The following is a 21,979-nucleotide window of genomic DNA, read 5'->3' on the forward strand; positions in this document are numbered from 1 at the left end:
TGTCTCGGCGTGGCGGAAAGGGAGGGAGTGCCAATTGCAGGGGAGTGAAGTGACTACTACGTTGCTGCGACCTGCATCGTAGCATTGCAGCTGACCGGGATCTCGTCTTCCTTCCAGACCGTCACCCCTATTGTCTAGAACTCCATTGGCTTGGTCCCCTGTCCAGACCCACAAAATATCCCACCGCCAATCCGATCCATCCCACTCCGACTCCGATGGTGTGAGGGCTACGGCACTGGGCGCCGGGAGCTTGGTACCCGAGCTGGCGATTGGCCCCTTTGAATCAAAGTTTTCTCCTTGTGCCTGCTAGTGTCTCCCCAATCACGGACAAGGTTAGGCTCATTATGCTCAATTCCTTTTAAGGGTAAGACACCGGCGACGTGGTTCCCTGCCCGGTGTTCACTAACTTTCTAGTGGAATGTGCACTGCTCAGTACAAAGGTAAGCTTAGATTCGAATCCAAACCGAGTCTGTGGGATGTGGGGGACACCGATCGTCAAGAGTCAATGATCAGAAGCACATGGACAACTCAGACATGCTCGTAAAATACCGCCGGGTCGACTAACCGAGAGCTACGAAGTAATCTTAGCATTGAAAGGAGAAATGACGAAAAATGGTCGGAATGGTGAGGCAAGAAATTATATGGCATTGATATTTGTAAAGTCTACGTCGACTCCCACTTCAGCACAGCCTTGAATGCCCGTCCTGTTTTACTGTCCTCGATTGCCTTTTCATAGTCCTTGACATCATAAAAGGTAATAAGCTCTTCCAAAGGAAGCTTTCCCTCCGCATGTAGTTGTATTAAATAAGGAATAAACTGACGGTCGTTGAGGTTATGATTAGCTCAAAATCTTGAATCCAGGTGCCTCGTTGTTTAACTTTCGGTGGCTATTACTTACTTTCGACGGCAGGCTGTCACCCTCGCAACAGCCGACGTATTCTTTCCCATAGGTGAGATGATTCATCACATCAACACTGATCCGAGAACCAAAACCTGGAGCGCCGACCGTGGCGCCCCTTCCTCTGGTGCCGAGCGCGTCAATCATGGACACAATCACCTTTGTATTGCCCGTGCATTCGACGGCAAAGTCCACCCCAACCGGTGGGCAGATTTTCCGGATTTCCTCGACGACGTCTCCCGTGCCAATTATCCCGTGGGTTGCACCTAACCGTTTCGCGAGTTCCAGTCTCGACGGCTGAAGGTCCACAGCGATGATCGTCTTCGCTCCCCTCAGCTTACCGGCCATGACGGCGCTCAACCCAACCGATCCGACACCAAAGACCGCCAGGGTACTTCCTTCCGTAACGTTCAATGTGTTGAGCACAGCACCAGCGCCGGTTTGGACGCCGCATCCCAAAGGTGCAAACAGGCTCAGATTGGTCTCCGGCGGCACTTTCACCAGGCTAGACTTGTGGACCAGGGTGTGTCGAGCAAATGCGCTCTGGCCGAAGAAGGAACTGAAAATCGGGGTTGTTCCGTCTGCTTTTACCATAGAGCTCGATCCGTCCGGACGCTTACCGCCGAAATTTCTGTCGTTAAAGGCGTAGCAGTAGGCAGGGTGTCCAGACGTGCAGGGAGCACAAGATTCGCAGTGAGAGAAGGACAACAGGACCTTGTCCCCCTTGGCCACCGAAGTGACAGCGGATCCTACCTCTAGAACGACTCCGGCGCCTGTGGGAAGAGTTCAGTCAGCCATTCCTTCTTTTTCTTTCTGCTCAAGAGCCTATGGGGAGTCTGGCGGATACCCTCGTGGCCAAGCACTGCGCCAGGAGCACCGGGCAGGGTGCCATTGGCAGAAGAGAGATCGGTATGGCAGATGCCCGCCGCGTGGATCTCTACAAGAGCTTCATCCGGCTGTATGGGATTGAGCTGGACTTCACGCAACTCAAACGGACCGCCGATTTCAGTAACGGCTAAGGCTGTGGTGGTGCGGGACATGGTTTCGGATAATTGTGTATATGCATGTACGTCTGGTTGAGAGACAGAGAGAGAGAGAGAGAAGGATTTGGTTGTGGCTTCTTTCCGAGTTGTTCAGTCAGTCATTGTAGGGGCAACAAGCAAAGAAAACTACTTCATAATTGACGCTTTGGGGATCGTTGCCTATTATGGACGGGGTTGTGGTGGGCGAACTGACAAGAGCCGAGTAGCATCCCGAGCCCCACACCAAATGCTTCTTTCCAACCCCGCAAAAAGAAGCTCCCCGTGGGGAATCATCTACTAGATTGGGTGACACGCCGCGGACCACCCGCGGACCACACGCGAAACGACAGGTTAGGCTTCCCACAATTGCTGAACTAGCGTCTTACCCCACGAAAGGGCGGACAGCGGGTGGAGGTGGAGGTGGGAGTGAAAATGTTCCATCGATCTTGAGCGGAGGAATCAACACAGATCGGGAGGCGCTAGTCTCAGACCGCTGAGCTCCCATGGGCTTTTCCACCGGTGAAGAATTGTTATTTCTCTTGCATCGTTTTCTTTAGTTTTGCCCGTCAAACGTCCCTCGTCCACGTAGATTCACTTCTACAACATGGTCGTCTCAATTAAATTGCATTGTGGAAATAAGTGGGATCAAATTGAGAGTCCTAATCGCCTGGGGGAATTTTAAGCTACACACATACTCGTACCAAATAAATCCGTTTACATGTTCCTCGCCTTCCTGGACCTGGACGGGATGGGAGAGTATCGCCACTGCTTCGTCACGGGGTCCAAGCATTCCTTCTCAGCTTCCTTCCACTCCTTCGTCACCCGATCCGCCTTGGCCTGTGTCCTGGGAGTAAACTTGGCGGGGAAAGGCTCGGGCATGCAGACGAATCCCTGGGTGAGCTTGTTGTGATCAGGGATAATCGGCTTGCCGTTCTTGTCCAGAGTAGGCTCAATCTTGAAGGCCCACAGAATGCGGGACATGCCGAGGAAAAGACTTCGCTCCGCAACGTGGATGCCAGGGCAAATGCGGCGTCCAGCTCCAAACGTAAACTGATCACGCTTGCTGGCATCGGGGTTGGCTGCAGCATCCGCCAAGCTCTGGTGGTCGTCCTTGTACCTGTCCGGGTTGAATCTTCGGGGGTCGGGGTGGCGAACTGGATCCATGTGGATAGCCCAAACATTGTTCATAACGCCAGCGTTTTTGGGGATAAGATATCCATCATAATAGTCATCCTCGGTAACAGCATGGGGTACGGCTCCAAGAATGGTAGTCGGCATCCAGCGAAGAGATTCCTTGATGCAGGCCCGGATGTATGGGAGATTTGGCTCATCTTCCATCGTTGGCATGCGGTCTGATCCGATCACACGCTCAATCTCCTCGTAGGCCTTCTGTTGGACTTCTGGGAAGATGAGCATTGCCTGGATAAACGCGTACAAGGTGCTAGAAGTCGTATCGGATCCAGCCTCGAGCAGGGTTCCAGAAATGTAGGCTGCTTGATCATCATCGAAGCCCTCGGACTTCTGCACATCTACCAACTCCTCGCAGAAGCAAGGCTTGACGGTGCCCTTCTCAACCTCGTCCTTGACCTTGAGCCAGTGGCTAAGGTAAAGGGCCTTCTCTTCCTTGTGAAGTTTCTTAGCCGTCTTCTTCAGAGGGAGGATGAAGTCGGGAAGCATCCTCAAGATCGGGAAGGAGTCAAGGATGGCCGCTACACCAGTTTGGTTGATGTCGGCAAAGGCGGAGAAGCCTTCAAACAGCTGCTTCATCTTCTCATCCTCGTAGGTTGGCGTCCTCCAGCCAAAGACCATTGTAGTGGTTAAGGCATTGGAATATCGCCGAATGTGGTAAAGGAATCGGTCCGGGTCGACCAGCAAATCATGGAGCATCTGCTTGTTCTCCAAGATCTGGTACGGCACGTACGACTTTGCAGCCGAAACGTTGAGGAGGCCGTGGATCATTTTACGAGACTAGTTCAGACGGTTAGCAGCCGCATATTGCACAAAGAGGGGGTAATTCACGGTTTACATGCCGTTCGCCATCGGTTGCCATATCCCTGAGTCAAAAGTCAGCACAATCATTCTTCATAGCACGCTTGCCGAGGAAGGTGGAACAAACCATCATCAGTACCCTGAGTCCGCCGCTGCACAATTCTTGACCGACATACATCTCTTGTCGGTGAGAGTATTTTCCACTCTTCTTATCAAGGAGATCCTTGACAGCCCGGTCGCTTGAAAGCACGACCAATGTCTTGGTGCCAAGAATGAGACTGTAAATCGGGCCATACTCGCGTGCCCACTTCTCAAACTGGAGATGGGCATCTTGGGTGGGCATCTACGATCATTCTCATTAGCTTCTTTTTTCTTCTTGTTCCTTTCCCTTTCCTCCCCTCTTAATGATCAATTGCGACCACACTCTAGAGTCTGGGCCATACCTGGTGGATATTGCCGAGGATGGGCAGTGTGGGAGGCCCGGGCGGGTAGTTCTTGGGCCGCCTACCGACGAGGAGCAATCGAGCAACCAACCCAACAATCACGACACCAAGTGCAATGGTGGTAGGCTTGACGGAGAGCGTCAGGTCCGACGCAAGAGACGGCATGGACGACATGATGGACGACATGATGAATGAAGATTTAGCAATCCAATGGGATTTACTTTGTGGCTGAAAAAACAAAGGAGAAAAACGAGAGGACCACGATTCGGAGAGGTTGATATTGTCCTAAATATAGAGAGCTCTGCTCTTGGAGGATTCCAGGTGTGTTCAATCCGGGGATGCCCCTAATCCAAATCGGGCAACCAGGCATACCAACTCCAGCGGAGATGATTGCGGGGGATACCACGGATGGTGGTGGGATAAAGGCCTGCATGCGGGGGCGGGGGATCCGAGATCCGGGGTTGTGGGGATGGGCTATAATATCCTCTATAATGGCTATGTGGCTTGTGTTTTTGCTGATCGTCTCCGGCCACCCGACTAGGGATTACTACCGAAAGAGATTCCCGTCCCTCTCTGATCTCCGCGGGTGGGTTCGATTGAGGTCAGGCAAACGGCTCCGCTCGGCCATTTTTGCCATTCCGGGCGAATATTTGTTGTCCGTATTGCCCGCTGCATGAGGGCTTTTTGTCGACGCGGCTGAGTCAAAGTACAACGAGCGATGGGCCTTGTCTAATGCTAGAGGCGGTGTGGGTGCTCGATTTTGATTTTCAATTCTCTTTTTGATAATGACTGCTCGTTATTGCTGTACGCGACTCTGAGGCCTTCCATTGTTCTGGATTCCCGGAGGATTCGGATCTACAGGTACCAATTATTGGCGGACAAAAGAGGGGGTTAAGTGTGTGTCGGCCGCCTGAGCCGCACCACGAGCCCATCAATTGCTTGCCACCTCCTAGAGGTTGACCCCTTTGCGAGCCCAACAGGAGAATTTCAAAATTTGAAAGGCCAGCAGCTACCGAGATTGTGCCGTTCGTGTACTTCGTAATGATTTGGATTTAATATCTGGACGCGTCTCTTCCAAAAAGCCCGTTAAGCAGCCATCGACCAGCCACTCGCAGTCTGTTTTTCCAACTTATGCTCAACGTGATGTATGCCGAGTTCCAGACCAACCAAGCGACACGCCCTGTCAGGTTACTCGGCCGATACCATCTCTGCCCATCTTCTCCGTCAGGAAATTGCATCAAAGCTTTCGAATCACCGATGTAAGCCATGATGCCCAAGCTTTTGAAGACGAATTGCTGTGGTGAGCGCTCGAGATTTCCTTTGTTGAGTTGAGTAGCTAACCATTTGCCCTCTTGGTAAGCAACCTGAGCCGTCGCTGGCAAATCACTCGTCTCCGGCGTTGCGTTGTCGCCGATGGCGAAGACGTCCTGGAGAACCACCGTCTTGTGATCGGTATTCACAAGCTGAACGCGAAGGCTTCCATCCACTGACAGAGAGCCTGCTTTCTCCGCTTTCTTTACGCTCCAGGAAACTCCAGACCTGCCACCGCCATCTGGTAAGGCGACGGACGACGCTGGGAATTGGTCGATTTTATCAAGCCCATGCCTGATAAATGTATTCATCTTGTTTCCTGTTACCCACACACAAACACCAATCCCTTCCTCACCTCTTTCTTTGGTCTTCAAAGTCAAACACTGAGCCGCATCTATTCCATACGGGGGCTGATCGCCGGGAGCACCCCAACGAAGACCTTCCACGTGATGCGAGGTTTTGACGTCAATGCCTTCTTTCTTCATTGCTTGCATGGCATACTGCGAAAGCTGCTCATCGAACATGGATAGGACCTTGGGTGCCACGTCGTACAACGAAATTCGAGGAATCCCAATCAAAGAAGGATACTGCGTTATAAAGTTGGAATGAATGAGGTCTCGCAGCGATGCGGCGAGCTCTGTTCCCGTCGGGCCTGCCCCGACGATGGCAAAATGGAGCAAGTATCGCTGCATTTCCGGCGTGGCAGTGGGCAGCATGGCTAACTCGAAGCACTCGCGGACCCTGTGTCTGACTTGCCGAGAATCGCCAATGTCCTTGAAAAAAATGGCATTTTCCCTTACCCCAGGGGTATTGAAAGTATTTGTTACTGCGCCGACGGAGATGACCAGTTTGTCATATGAAACTTCGAATTTCTCCTCGCCTTCCCACTGCTTCGCCTCCGTAAATTCGCTGTAGCCCGGCTTCTGTTGTACCTCCTCTTCTTCTTCGTTGGTGAGTACCCGGTTGACACTATAGTCTATCACAGCAGGCTTGCAAATGACGCGCTTTTTACTAAAATTGACCGAGAGTGCCTGGGCCTGGATGAATCCAACGTGAGATTTTGAGACTCGGACAGGCTCAATGACGTGGGAGAAGTCCAGGGAGCCACCAGCAGTGTCCGTCAATAGCGGCGTGAACAGGAAATATGGTCGAGGGGAGATGATCAGCGGCGAGAATAACTTGGCCGACAAGTTACGCGATAGGGTATACCCTCCCCAGCCTGATCCAAGGATAACAACCCGTTCCTTCTTGACGCCCATTGCCTGGGACGTAGTGAGATGTCTCCTCCGAGTCGTTTCATATCGCTTGCTCACACTGACCCGATAATAACTTCGTGTCAGTCTGTCGAGATATTAGCGCGTGTATTTCTATTTCAAACTCCATTCTTCGGATTTTTAAGATCATCCCAGAGACTTACCTCACCGCTGCCAGGGGCAAAGGCTTCTCTACGGCCATATTACCAATTTACCAATGTCCAATACACCCTTACGGCTCTTGCACTCTTGAACTTCTCTTTTCCACTCGTTTCGATGGCTAGCGCGGGCAATCAAGGAACTGCTACGGCTCTTGATGAAGTCCTGATCGCACTGTTCCATGCCTGGTGACTGGTTGCCTCCAAAACGTCACCATTTCCGAGAACGAAGATGGCATGGAATATTACATCATATTGATGCAACAATATCCGGGCAAGGCCAACTACAGCCTATCAAGGTCGCTAGGTCTCACAAAATAGACTCTGATTTATCTCATCTGACTGAGTAGAGACAGCTTGAGCTTACATGCCACAAGAAGCGCTATGCTTCTATCCACCTTAGAGGAACCTCCAAGCGCTTCCACAAATCAGTTTCCCTCGGTATCCTAATCCGCGTAGCCAGGGAAGGTAACACTCCCAATTCCACATTATCTACCCCATCTACCTCCTTCAGGTTAGGTAGTCGCTTAGATTTCCCCCCAAGGAGCTCGTTGACGTGGTCGTCCAGTTCCCTACTTCTTCCTTTCTCATATCCGTAAAGGCGTAGATATTCCAGATTTGAGGGGAGCATGTCGATGAGTCGGATAGAGGGTGGTTTGGCGAGTACCGGCGAGTTGAGCTCCAGATCGCCGAAAAGAGCCCGAATACTGATGCTGACCTGGGTCAGGGACGTGTAATGGTGGAGACTCCCAATTTTCCCATCATATGCCTGGACGTCTTTGATCTCTTCAGGGCGTAGTGGGCCCTCGCTTATAGCCTCGTCAAGACGGCAATACTCGTCGCTGATGTCCGGATCACTCAAGACATTATACTCATCCTCGTCCGATTCGTCATCGGAAGAATTCTGGGACAATTATGTTGACGCAAACCCGACATCGAGATCCAGCACGTGAAGTGTGTGTTTATGTTGGACGAGAGACTTGCCAAGTAACTCAAGATTCGCCCAGGGAACACTGCCCTCAATGTTCCACAGGCCGCCCCAAGATATTGTCAATTCCTCTAGACCAGCAGGGATGAGTATTATTGTAGCCAACATCCCGGCAGAAATATCGGAATGTGTCAGGGAAATCTTCTTGATGCTTGTTGAGGTCTTGGGAGGGAAAATCTCTCGATGTACTTGATGGTCCATTACGCCTTCCATCGTAATACTCTCGATCAGAGGTAGGCGATGGAAACATCTAAGTACGTCTAGAAATTGGGCTCTATCATAGTATCTCGGATCATATGATGAATTCTTGAGGGTACGGTGTTTTAGGTGCCTCAGTCGTTGAAGCGCAGGGCGCGGCGCCAGAGCGTAGTTAGACCGCAGCAAGTAGTCCGCTAGCGGTCCGCACGAGACTCCTTCGCCCAGATAGAGTACTTCAATATTGGGACAGAGGGATAAAAGAAGAGCAGCTACGGTAGACACATAACTGCAATAACTTCGATTTAGTTTTGGGTGTGCCACGGGATCAGCACGTAGCTCTAGGTCCCCTGAGAGTGAGGCGAAGGCGGATTGGTTTCGCATCTGTTCCCTCCACCTCTCCAGTAGTGATGCGATATCCAGGACGCGCGCTCACAACCCATTACTGAGTTTGTGGCTCCAACTGAGGCAGGGAACATGGTTCTTTTCTCCTTCTCCTCATTTCCGTTTGATCTGGACCCACTCCAGATCCCGGTCGCCAAATCGTTGTTACCCCGCTTTACTTCTCCTGTTGTCGCTAAATGTTTAAGCTCTTCGGGAAGATTGTACCTACTCGAAACTACTTCTCCCCATTTCCATCCCCCCCAAAAATCGATTATTTTTCAAATTACCGAAGTTTTTCCATATTCATGCCTAATATCCCAGGTTGCAACAGATCAACAGGAAAACTGGCGCGAGAGCTGTTGCCGACGAGGCTTGATAAATTTTAGAAGCAGCAAAAATCCCAAATATAAATTAGAATGGAGAACTCCTCTTGCGGACACGCCCCCTCTTCGATCTTCCATCTTTTCCCTCAGTTGCCTATCGAAATCCGTCTTCAGATCTGGTCGGACTCCTTCCTGCCCCGTGTGCTCGAGTTGCACGCCAGACGAGCGCACTACGCGGATAATAATAGCAAATTTGACAGCCACGGGCGAAACCACCGCCCACCCGCGTTCCACTCCAGATGCTACAACCCCGCCGCCTTCTCTGTTAATGTGGAATCACGTAAGGCCGCCCTTGGAGTCTATACCGTGGCCCTCCCCCTGGCACTGGAGAAGTACCAGAGATTTCACGATGATCAACCTGGTGATCTCGTCCTAGATGATCGTCGGGTCCTTTATATAGCCCTGGACCGAGATACTGTAGTTTTGATAGGAGAGGAACCGGCGGCACGGGTAACAAGATTGATGTCATGGTTTCGGCAGAACGACGCTCTTGGCAATCAGCCGGTAGGGCTGCGCAACATTTGCATTAGCGCAGGGCATTTCGCCCACAACCATGGGGCGCAGATGCTACGTATTATTGGGCGGCAGTTGTTCCCCGATGTTGACAATTTCGCCTTGGTCATTGGTAGCAGTGCTACGAAGACGGCACCTCCTGCGTGGTGGGTAGGCGGGAGATGCTTCTTGCATGAGTTCCCAAGTCGGGTCGAAGGAGGGGAGGGTGAAGACGAAAACTACCAGGCGTTTGTGACAGGTGTCGGACGCCAATTCAGAGAGGGAGATGGGTGGATGGTTATAGGAAAGACAGAAATCCGGATTGTCGGTCTGCGTTTCGAGAATACCTGGTAGCCAATACCTGGTGGCCTATCGCTTGACTTCGGAGGCACAAAAGGATAAGCAAATCAAGGGCGAAGTCCGAAATATGCAACCATTTGGATTCCTTGCCGTCGTTTCTTGGAAGGGGGAAACTGCAAGACCGGTATTTCAAAACCTCCAACCCGTCCCGGGTGACATCGGCTTGGTAAGTACAATGGCAACTTATTCCGGGCGAAGTTGGCTTGAAATTCCCCGAAGCCAGTCCGCCTACATAGCCGTGTGTGAAACAGGCTGACAGTTCTACGGCAGGTCTCTGGTGTTGAGATAAAGAGGTCTACGACAACCCCACGATGAATTGTCTCCTTCCGCTGTTTCAAACAGGAGGTGATATCTTTCTGATATCCAACATGGTTTCTCAACTTGCCAAGTTCGGGTTTGCGGGTTTCAAGGTATGATATACAGAGAGGACCTTCTGCCACATTCTCCGTAGAATTAACGTATATCTCAACAGGTTAACATAAGTCTCGATCATTAGCATAGCCCGGCCCTGTTGAAAGTAATTTACTTGAGATCCCCCGTAATAAACTCACTAAGTACAAGGCTCACTTGCTTCAGCGACGGACGGTCTCGTATAAACTTGAGTAGCCTTCGATCTTCGTCACACGTCTCACCATTCCCCTCTCTAACCCATGCTGCCACGAACGATTCGGTCTCGTCAACCTCTTCGCGCCAACACTTCCGCGCCGCTCCCTGTATTTCTTTCAAACTCACTGGTGGCTCTGCCAATTTTCCCATTCTTCCCCTCGTAAAGAGTTTATCACCGCGTCGAACAATGTATGGAAGCCGTCCCCGCCACTCAGGTGGCCCCCCCCCTTCCCCCCCCCCCAAATGCATTACTAAATCCCGCGGGTCTGTCGGCGTAACGGGCCTTCTTACTGTGGGGACTCCAGCCGAGCCTGTAACTGCTGAGCAAATCGGAATATGTCTTGCGAGCTTGTGGGTCAGGGTGGGCTGTTGCTATCATTTCAAGGTATTTGACATGATGGGCCTCCGGTGGTGGCCACGAAAACCAAGACCCGCGCTGTTCAAAATCCACTAGTAAGGCTCCTAGCCCACCTCCGTACTTTGTCAACAAGATGCTGTTAAGCTTGAGATCCGTATAAAACCGAGAAGGCGTGGACCGGATGCGTATCAGAGCGGCAATGATCTGGTTTACCCAGCGAATCCGGTCCCGAAAGGACACGCCTCGATTCGAATGAGCGCCCGTGATCAACGCATCACGCAGTGTTCCTCCTGTAAAATAAGGTAGGATGAATCCGCAGACGCCAACCTTACCGCCAAAGCGATTCTTCTTTGTTACCACGTACAGTGGAGCCGATATAATGTGCCCGTGTGGTGGTATTGTCATTGAAGTCTTTAATTCATGGTATAAATATTGTACGTCGTTCGTTACAGATTTGAATGCAAAGGTTTCGGAGCTAGGACAACTCGAAATCCGAACGATGGATATGGCTTCGTGGACCTGGCTGATCAACTTCAGCTCGTTGTGGTCCAGGATTGGCGGCCACTTCTCTGCCATGAGTTGCCACATGTTTTGCAGTTCACCAACGGATAGCCACTGTTCCTCCACGTCGTAATTTGGAACCATTTAAATCGGTATCTTCGTTATGTCGGCACGTATTTTGTCTAGAAACAATGCGCAAGCCAAAGGGAAGACTCATATATGTCGACTCAAATCCCTCGTCCGTCTTCGACCAAGAGCAGTGGGCCTGGATTATCAGTCTAGATATGCCTAAGTCCTTCAGCTCTTTCCTGGCCAGTTGCAATGCTTTGTGTGCTTGCAATACATTCCGAAGCTCAGGCGGGTGCGTTATTTGGTCCAGAATGTGAACATCGATCCGCAAAGGGGGTTTTCCAAATGCAAACTGTGGCAAGGCGAAGAACGGCGTCCCATCCGCCTCGCCGACAGATCCAAGTAGAAAGTCATAGCGGCGAATTTGCTGGAAGACGTCAGGAAGGACGCTAGGAAGCGCTTCAACCGATACCTCAAGGATGGAAGCCGCTTCGAGTATTATTTGATGCTTCTGGTTGGTAAAGCGCCGGTTGGCTGGCTGCCCGGTTCGTGGCTTCCCGACGCCAAGGTACCAAGGTACAAAGGCACCAGGTACGCAGGTACAGACGCATCGTGTCTCAAGTTGGTCGGTTAAGGCGTTCAGCAAGGCATGCGTACTTGATACTATTCACCGCATAGTCGGAGTTGGGGGATGGGGGAAGGAGGGGGGGGAAGGGGGGTATTGATGCGTCTCTGAATCGCCGACACAATCGCACCTACTAAGTCCAGCCCACAGCTTCTTCTTTCCTTATAAACCCAGTGTTCTCCCGCGTCCTGGGTCAGGAATTAGGATGTTGCTATGAGATTTAAAACGCGAGTCTTGGCTCTCCTCGTCACTATCGCAGCCATGTACGCATACTTTTCCTCCTTTTCCTCCTCTTTTTCCCCCACTTCGTCAAGAGAGCCAGCGCTCAATTTGATACTACGACCGGCGACCTACTCGGACCTCAATGCCATGACTGAGCTAGGTTTGGCGGCCCTCCCCGATGGCCCTACATGGCTGTACCGTTTCCCCAAGGCCAAACTACATCCAGAGGACCATTACAAATTTAGCCACCTTCGCTTCTCAGAATACCTTATCAATGTGGGAATTGGAGTATACGCTGTCGTGGTTGTCGAAGCCTCCAGCGGCGATGATCCGTCGTCGCCTAAAATCGTCGCCATGAGCATGTGGATACCCCCGAGGTCTCACCTGCCCAATCCAGATCGTGGTAGCTCCTTCCTTGCAACATAGATCGCCCACCCAACTCCCGGACTTGGCTAACGGCATGCCTCACCCTTTTGTAAGCGGTCGTAGGGCCCAAGCCCCCTTCCGACCACACTGAGCGCAAGAATGCCAACCGTCAGAGAATGGTGGAGTTCCGGAAGCAACTTGCTATCGCGAAAGGACGTCACTTCGATGATGTGTACGGCAATGAACAGTTGAACCTCATGATCCTTGCTACGCACCCAAGCTACCGTCGCCGCGGGGCCGGCACAATGCTGGTCAAGTGGGGCGTGGAGAAGGCTGAAAGGGAGCGCCTTGCAGTGACTCTCTTCTCTATTCCTACGGATTTAAGGCTTTATGCTCGCCTGGGATTCAAGGAAGTGACTACGAGGCACGTCCAGGTCGAGGGCGAGGAAGAGGCCATTGACCTACCTGCTGTTATTTGGGCTCCGCCAATCAACCAGTAGCTATAACGCTATGCTCTAAATGATGCAGAGCCGTTATGCGTTGAATGATACGCGCCGTGGGTAGTATAGCACGGAATGGGAACAGTGAGGTACAAATTAAATGAACAGCCGGCGAGTATAGCCCCTCTTTATGCCGATTAACTTAATCACGTCGACATTCTGAGTTGAGATAACTTCTTCCACATCCTTCTCGATGTCCAATGTATACTGTATCAAAGCACAGTTCGCCCGGAGCCTTTCCAGCTTCACTTACGAAGTAGTTCACCCAAGATTGACATCAGCAAAGGTCACCACATCATACCGTCGTACCGTCGTACCCTAGCAACCACGAGCTTTAAAGTTCATGTAGAAACTAACAGGTCTACGTCGTACGAAGTGACTTATCCATCCCGGCTAAACAGAAGGGCTAATCTTTATTCAACTATATCTTGGGCCTGGAAAGGTATCTGCTGTTTATATGTTTCCGTGTTTATACTATCGGGGAGACTATAGACCGTCTGACCATTACACGCCAGGTAAATTCCTCAGCTCCGGCAACGGAGAGCCTGTGGTATCAATTGAAGGCAAGATGGCATGGCATAACGCATAATCTACCTCGGTACTCGATGAACGCAGGGCGGAAGCAGATTTGTAATCTTAGGGTTTTCTCCCCACCTGTGCGGATAGCGCACTTTTGAGTGGTCTCGAGGGCCCATGATCTGCTCTTACTTTGATCATACCTCGCAGGAGTATGCTCACCAGCAGGACGAGATGAGCAGAGAAAGTTCACCAAACTGGTTCGCTTCGATCTCAGAGACGATTGCTGCATTCGGTTGGTTTGCATTTTGACTAACAGTTATTTGAATGATTGAGCTACTTACACAATGGGGCTAGCACGCGGTGAGTTCATTATCGTCCTCGACAACCCTGGCCGCGAGAATGAAGGTGACTTAATGATCGCGGCCGAGGATCTCACAACGAACAAGATGGCCTTCATGATCCGCCACACATCTGGATACATCTGCGCAGCGATCCCCGCGTCACGGGCTGACACGCTCGAGCTACCCCAGATGGTCGCCGAGAATGCCGATCCGACCCGCTGCGCCTACAGCATTACCATCGACGCTAAGAATCCCTCTATGAGCACGGGGATATCCGCAGCCGACCGAGCTCTGACCTGTCGGATGCTGGCAGACCCTACCATGACGGCAGCGAACTTTGGACGCCCGGGACATATCCTCCCCTTACGGGCTCGGGATCTCGGTGTAAGAGCCAGATATGGTCACACAGAGGCTGCCGTGGAGTTCTGTCGGCTATCAGGGAAGAATCTGGCTGGTGCCCTTTTCGAAATGGTGCTAGATGGTGAAGAAGATCCAACGGGGAAAACCGAGCGGCTGTATGCTGGGATGATGCGGCGAGATGATTGCATCGACTTCGGAAGGAAATGGGGTATCAAGGTCTGCACTATTGCAGATTTGGTCGCCTACGTTGAGGAAAAGGAAGGTCGGCTACTTGTCCCGGGTACAGAGTATTAGCAAGGCGATTGAGAAGAAAGGCACAAGCAACTGGCATCAGAGATATATCCTCGGATATCTCCAGGTTTTGGTAAGCGCTGGGGGCATTAGGTTGATATAAGTATCTGACGAGAGTATTGGACAAACACCACGAGCGCGTAATCGAGGCCTTTAGATGGAGAATTAGATCGGAGACTTTACTTTTTCCCAGCATTTGATAGTACGTCTAAAAGCGATTACCCTTCTCAACTCTTGTCCCATCACGTCAGAGTTTTGGCGCGGTATAGATTCATGAAAGTTGTGGGCGTTGACAAAAAAAAGGCCCTCTTTCCGGGGCCGATTGAATATACGTCCGAATACGAAATTGGACTTGAAAGCCGGCCTTGGTAGAAATTTGCGATCTCCTCGTCGGTTTAGGAAGGTCCCAGTTGTTGGTATCTAGTATAAAGCAACCTAGCTTACGGCCCAAACAGGTTCGAAGGATAATGAAGCAGTGGTGTCGGTACTGAGTTGAGGGTAGGGGAGCGTGGACAAGGGACGCAACCTCAACAGGTTGGGTATACTTGACAAGAGCTCATTATATCAGCTCCGCAGGCAGCATCTCAATGCTTCAGATCGGATCTCTACTCTCCAGATTGCTCTTCGGCTCTTCGTTCCTAGCATCTACCTCGATTGCGTCCTTTGAATTAGGTCGGTCATGTTCATTCCCCACCCCCCACGATGGTAGCCTGACAGACTTGGCGGCAGCTGGAGATGTCTAGTCTCATGAGTCCTGAGGCGTGGTTTTCTCATCACAGTTGGAATAGTACAACGCAGACAGAGGGCGGATTTTCCCATAGTCATAAATCTGCAGGGGAGGATGGGATCATGGCTTGTTCCAGGGTCGACTTAGTATCCTGCGGCTGCAATTGAGCGAGGCACATTTCCTTGGTGATGGATTGACATTGTCTTGTCATCACATATAGACTATTGTTGTCATCCTCATTCTACGCAACCATTTCCCTGCTTTCTAGCTTGGCAATTATGGTCTTTTGTATGCACCGCTCCAGTGGCTCCTTGATACCTAAACATAGCCTCAATGGCCAATTCATGGACATGAATGTTGAGTCCTATCAGGACGAGACGGAGGACTGTTTCCATAAAGCGGGAAAACACCACTAGCAGTATAAAGCGCCAAGCAGAGGGTGAATGACGGTGGACCTGAAACATGGAGCATATCTGATAGCTGCCTGAGGATCAACTCTTTCCCACCTCGACTATCCACTAGATAGCTTACTTTCTACTATCGATGGGGCACTCAAACTTCGTGAACCATAAAGTACACTCCGTAATCTGTGTCGCCCCCATGAGCAGTGGCATCTTGAACAAGTCAATCAACCTCTCTAAATCCGAGTCTCAAGTACAACCCCCTTGCAGCTTTGAACGCAAATATTGGGATGCCTAGCTTCTCAGCGACTGTAATGCTACTCTTCACTAGTTCTATTGCGATTCCTTGCCCTTGGTGGTCTGGGTGGAAAGCTAGATAATCGAGTTCTGCGGATCCCCCGTATTAGCCTCGCATGATCAGGTCGATGTGTAAACGCTTTCTCTTTCTGTGCCATTGTCCTGTTTCCGAGTACCTGTTACTAGAACACTTACGTATGTGATCCCGCTCAGCTAGAATGCGATTCATAATCGCCTCGTTCCTATTATCCAACTCACCCATATCGTTCCTGGCGTCCCACCAAGTCGACTGGGCACGTTCCTCGACTTCCTTTCTTTGCTCGGCACTCACATCAGGCCCTGTGCTTCAAGCCATTGGGATTCTCTCCCGCTCGGGAGTTCCCATCGTGCATACCCGACAAGACAACCGGAGTCCGGATCGACCGCCTTCTGCTGACGCATAGCCCGGCGGTCTTTGAGTATCCGCAACGGCATGCATTTTACGAGTTGCTCTATTATGAACTCCTCTTCCATGTCCTTGGGCCACACTATCCTCCACATTGGTTGACTCCAGAAGGCACCCCCGTTGTTGCGGGCGAGCGCGGGGGCATCGTCCAAGACGCAGGACTTTATTCTCCAACGTTCCATACTTGTTCAGAACTTAGTCAGCCTGCTGAAGATGGGCTATGTCGACAGAATTTCCTATCTTTTGAAGAAGGATCTACTGAGATTTGTCGAGGTTTGGAAGACTCGACATTTATAAGTAGTTCGTGATCGGCCAAGGAGGGGACGTTCACGGGTTTGCAATATCGCACGAACTCCAGGCAGCAACATTTGGGCTGGGAATGCTTTGTCAGGTTATTAAGATCGATCTTCACGGGCCTCTATGTTGGCTGCAGCATACAGGCATAACCAATATTCACTACTTCGTAGATTAAGGGCAGTTAGGAATTTACCGTCCGCCACCACTGAAAGAAACTACTAAAATCAACAAGAGCAAAATCAGGTCAGCTATACAATTTTCCCCACCTTCATTAATTGCCTGCATGGACATGTTGGCCCACATGTAAAAATGGAACCTAATATTTCAGGCGGAAACTAAGTGGAAATCGGTGGCTATTTAAGGAAGGTAATTAGGGGCTGGAAATAGAGGAAATTTCAGTTTTAGAACAATTACAGTTTTCACATATACTATTTCTAGCCTCTAATTTGATGCTGATATTTAAATAATTAAGAGTCTTATTCCTTTCCTATACCCTAGACACCTGCTAACTACTTTTATATAAGAAATACTATAGAAAAGAGATATTAAAATGTCTAAAAAGGTATCTAAGAGGATTAGACTTTTTAGAAAAGGACTTAAAATAACTCCTAAATGTAAAATAAACCTTAGACTAAGACTAAGTGCAATCTAGCTTAAGATATTCTATATATTTATATATATATCTAGCTTTAGCTAAAGAAAGTTTCTTTTTTTAAGAAAAAAGAACTTTTAATTTTATAACTATATTTATTATACTAAATCTACTAATAATAGCTAATAATATCCTATTAAGCTAGTTAAATTAAATAATTATTATTATTTTTAAAAGTTAAGATAATTAGGAAAGCTAGAAGAACTAATTTAAGAGTTTATTTTTTAATAATAATATTAGAAAATATTTTTAAGAAAGAAAAACTAATTAAAAGGCTAACTTTTCCTAAAAAGGAGACCTTTATTAATAATTATCTCTATATTTCTAAAGTAATAATAATTAGAATAATATTATAGCTAAGAAATCTTAAATTATCTAAAAAAGGCTTAAAATAGTAGGAGTTTTATTATTTAAACTATAAATTCTAGCTAGCTAAATTTAAGGAATAAGAAAAGAAATTAAAGAAAGTAAAGAAGGAAATCTAGAAGATATTTTTTACTCCCTTTTTTAATATCTATTATATTTAAATTCTAATTTAGAACTAATTTAAAAACCTAAAAAAAGTTATTAATACTATTAAGCTTAAAGAAATTATAATAGCTACTAATAACTACTTTAAGGTAGTTAGCTACTTATCTAGATTACTAAAGGATTAGAAGGTATAGTTTACTTAATAATAAGAAGTTATAATAAAAGGAAAATAACTTAAGCTATTAGAAGCTATTAAGGCTTACTACTAGTTTTTATATCTTATATTAGTAGTTAATAGCTTTACTAGAGACTAGGCTTTAAACTATAAGCTAATCTATTAGAAGGAAATTAAAAATAATATTTTTACTTATTAAGAAGTAGTAAGAGCTTTTAACTTCTATATAAAAAGAAAGACTATAAAAGCCTAAATAAGAAGAATTACTAAAGAAGCTTTTAATTTAATCTTTTATAGTAAGGAAGATAAATATTTTAATAGTATTATTAATAATTTAGAATCTAAAACTAAAGCTACTTTTCTAAAGAGAGTAGGTAAAAGAAAAAAAGCTTATTTTTATATCTACTAAGCTTGCTAGCTTTCTAGATATTTTTAGTAAAAGTATTTCTATATTATTAAAAAACTTTTAAAGAAATAAATAATAATTAAGAAAAAGAAATAGTAAATTAAAAAGCTACTAGCTAATAACTTTAATTAAATAAAAGAAGTAGAAGAGTTTTAGAAATAAAATAATAGAAAAAAAATTAAGTTTTAAAAAGAATAAGATAAAGATTAATTATTAGTAACTTTATATATTAAAGTTATATTCTATATAATAAAAATAGTTTTTTTCTTAATCTTTAACTACTTTCTAAAAAACTCTATTATACTTAATTTTAAATTAAATATCTATATCTTTAATTAACTTAATTAATTTTATAACTTTAGGCTAGCTTATAATAACTTTATATTAGTAGGAAGTAAGTAGCTTCTAATTTTAGGTTATAATAAAATTAAGATTAAAATCTAATATTAAATATAATCTATTATCTTAACCTTTAAAGATATAGCTTATATAGAAGCTATTACTATTAATTTTATTTTACTAAGAGAGCTTTACTAAGCTAGATATATTTAAGATTATAAACTAGGTATTTATAATATTATTTAGTAAATAGATAAGTCTATTTTCTACTTTATAGTAGATATAGAAAACTAATATATATTAAAATATATCTTTATTAAAATAGATAAAATAGTTTTCTATATCTACTAAAATAAGCTTAGTAAAACTATTTAAAATTATCTATTTTTATTAAAAGCTAAAAGTATAAAATAGTATTTTAAACTTAGCTATTTAAAACTAAAAGCTTTTAAATATCTTATTAATACTTCTATAAAAATAATAATAAAAGACTTAACTATTATTAAGTATAATTAATATAGGCTAGGTAAAATAAAATATAAAATTAGAAGAATTTTGAAGAATAGAGAGTATCTAGGCTTATATAAAAAGATAGCTTTAGACTTTTATAATTTTAAAAAGAGCTATAGAGAAATAAAAAGCCTTATACTACTAATAGATATCTACTTTAAAATAATATAGAACTACTATCTTCTAAACTAAATTACTTTTACTATTATTTCTACTTTTAACTACTTTTAAAATATAATTAATAAATTATATAATTTAAAAACTATTTATATAGAATATAATAGAAAACTAGAAGTTAAAATACTAGGAATAAAGCTTTACTTTAAAATAGTTTACTATATTATAATTAAATTCTCTACTTTATATATTTAAAAATAAAATAGTTTAATAAAGTGCTTAGAGGGTATAGTAAAAAAGAAGATTAGAACTATAATATAAATAGTTTAGATTAGGAATAAAAAAGGTAATATAATCTATATTAAACTTCTTAATATATTATAGCTAGAAATTTTAAAAGCTAGTATCTATTTACTTAATAAAATTTTTAAATAAGCTAAAAAATAGAAGTCTTTAATTAAAGTATTTTAAATTATTATAGTAAAGAAAAAAAGCTTCCTAACTTTATTAAAACTACTTAATTAATTATATTTAAAAACTTATAAATATAAAGCTTTTACTTTAATTATAGAAGTAATATAGAAATAAAATAGACTAAAATATCTAAATTTAAAAATATAGGTTAGTTATCTTATAAAATATAGCTTTTTTAACATCTACTAAATATAAAATCTAATTACTAATAAGATTATTAATATTAAAGATATTATTTTTAATAAAAATAAGCTTTATCTAAGAAAAAAAGCTATTAAAAAATAAAAATTAATATTACTATTTAATTATAATATTTTCTTTAATTAATATTAGATCTTAAAAGAAAAAGAAAATAAAGAAATCTTTAATATTAATATATTATATAAGCTTAAATATAAGCTTAATTTAATATTTAAAGAAGAAGATTAAGAAAATAAAGAGGGAATAGCTAAGAAAAAGGAAATTAATTTTAAAAAGAAATTAAAATAAGAAATCTAATATTAAATATTTTTTTTAATTTTTCTAGATTTTTTCTTATAAAAATTATCTTTTCTTTTTATTATAATTTTAAAATAATTTTTAAAGCTTTTAATTATTAAGGTAACCTTATTTTAGTTATAAAAGGCTATTTTTACTATTAGAAAGCTAGCTAAAAATAGGAAGCTTCTAGAAAATAAAGTTATTAATTAAGCTTAAGTATAGTAATTAGCTTAGAATAATAAAAACCTTAAAGTTTTATATAGGAGCTAACTATTTAAATTTCTAAAATATTATTATAAACTTATATATTATCTTTTTAGTTTTTAGTTTAAGGAAGCTAAGAAAGTATATTTATAGAACTATAGAAAAATAAAATCTTAATAGAAAGAAGATATTAGAAATATTAAGAACTATTAGATATTAGATTATATATAAATATATATATATAAATTTAATAAATATTATTAACTTTAGAAATTTAAAGCTTATTTAATTATTAGAGGAGACTAGTAGATAAAATATAAGGATAATATCTATATTACTATATTTATAGTAAGGTTATTTTAAATTATTATAACTATTATTACTTAATTTAATCTTAAACTAATATAATTTAATATAATTAATACTTTTATAAATATAATATTAAATAAAATAGTATATATAAGATTATTACCTAGCTCTAAGAGATCTAGAAAGGTCTATTAGCTTAAGAAGGTACTTTATAGTTTAAAATAATTATTATTATTATAGTATAAAGAGTTGAAAAGTATTTTGATATTAATAGGTTTTAAATTTATAATTTATAAGCTATATTATTTAATTAGAAAAGAAGTAATTATCTTTTTCTATATAGATAATATTAGTTTTATATATAGGAAAGAAGATAAAGAGGAGGCTTATAAGCTAATAAAATAGTTATAAGGATATTATAAGCTTATAAAAGAAGAAGATCTTTAATAATTTTTTAAAATTAAAATTATTTATAATAAAAAGAAAAAGAGAATTTATCTAAATTAGAAATTATATTATAAAAAGATTAGTAAGCTAATAAAAATAACTTTTATCTATAAAATTCCTATAAGAACTAAGAAATTATTTTCTTAAAATAAAATAATAACTTTTATTTTAATTAACTAATATTAGAAGAAGATAAGCTTTATCTTATATATAGCTATAACTATAAAGCTAGATATAATATTTATAATATTAAGAGCTACTAGGTTTATAAAGAATCCTAGTCTAGTATATTATAAAATAGTAAATTAAATACTTTAATATCTTAAGAATATAAAATTATTAGCTTTAATTTTAGGAAATAGAAATTACTTTATTACTTATAGTAATATTTCCTTTACTAATAATAGCTTTAATTAGAAAAGTTTTTAAGTATATATTATAGTTTTATTTAGAGGGCTTATTAATTAGAAAACTATAAAATAGGATATTATAATTACTTTAATTATAGAAGTAGAACTTCTAGCCCTCTCCTAAGTAGCTAAGAAAGCTATTTTTACTTAATAAATCTTAAAGGAACTATCTATTATACTTAAT

At 43.6% G+C, this 21,979-nt stretch overlaps 4 protein-coding genes and 1 pseudogene across 4 annotated transcripts; 2 read left to right on the forward strand and 3 right to left on the reverse strand.

Annotated features, from left to right (window-relative positions):
• Positions 1-663: 663 nt before the first annotated feature.
• On the reverse strand, positions 664-1,938 carry SAPIO_CDS1228 (Aryl-alcohol dehydrogenase; the record flags this gene model as incomplete). Its single annotated transcript, XM_016784548.1, has 3 exons — positions 664-816; positions 899-1,671; positions 1,746-1,938. The coding sequence occupies 3 exons, from the start codon at positions 1,936-1,938 to the stop codon at positions 664-666; spliced, it is 1,119 nt and encodes a 372-aa protein (XP_016645664.1).
• A 696-nt stretch (positions 1,939-2,634) lies between these two features.
• SAPIO_CDS1229 (putative Cytochrome P450 oxidoreductase) lies at positions 2,635-4,538 on the reverse strand (the record flags this gene model as incomplete). The annotated part of the gene is made up of 4 exons (XM_016784549.1): positions 2,635-3,888; positions 3,947-3,974; positions 4,086-4,252; positions 4,353-4,538. The coding sequence occupies 4 exons, from the start codon at positions 4,536-4,538 to the stop codon at positions 2,635-2,637; spliced, it is 1,635 nt and encodes a 544-aa protein (XP_016645665.1).
• Positions 4,539-4,954: 416 nt separating this feature from the next.
• Positions 4,955-8,170, reverse strand: SAPIO_CDS1230 (uncharacterized protein; the record flags this gene model as incomplete). Its single annotated transcript, XM_016784550.1, has 7 exons — positions 4,955-5,048; positions 5,520-6,925; positions 6,983-7,004; positions 7,081-7,087; positions 7,153-7,267; positions 7,580-7,978; positions 8,048-8,170. 7 exons carry the CDS (start codon positions 8,168-8,170, stop codon positions 4,955-4,957), a joined length of 2,166 nt encoding a protein of 721 aa, XP_016645666.1.
• A 4,126-nt stretch (positions 8,171-12,296) lies between these two features.
• SAPIO_CDS1231 (uncharacterized protein) lies at positions 12,297-13,123 on the forward strand (the record flags this gene model as incomplete). The annotated part of the gene is made up of 2 exons (XM_016784551.1): positions 12,297-12,660; positions 12,738-13,123. 2 exons carry the CDS (start codon positions 12,297-12,299, stop codon positions 13,121-13,123), a joined length of 750 nt encoding a protein of 249 aa, XP_016645667.1.
• An 863-nt stretch (positions 13,124-13,986) lies between these two features.
• On the forward strand, positions 13,987-14,637 carry SAPIO_CDS1232 (annotated as a pseudogene; the record flags this gene model as incomplete).
• Positions 14,638-21,979: the final 7,342 nt, after the last annotated feature.

Source organism: Scedosporium apiospermum (genome assembly GCF_000732125.1).
Source record: "Scedosporium apiospermum strain IHEM 14462 chromosome Unknown SEQ_SAPIO_0055, whole genome shotgun sequence".
NCBI classification, from domain to species: domain Eukaryota; kingdom Fungi; phylum Ascomycota; class Sordariomycetes; order Microascales; family Microascaceae; genus Scedosporium; species Scedosporium apiospermum.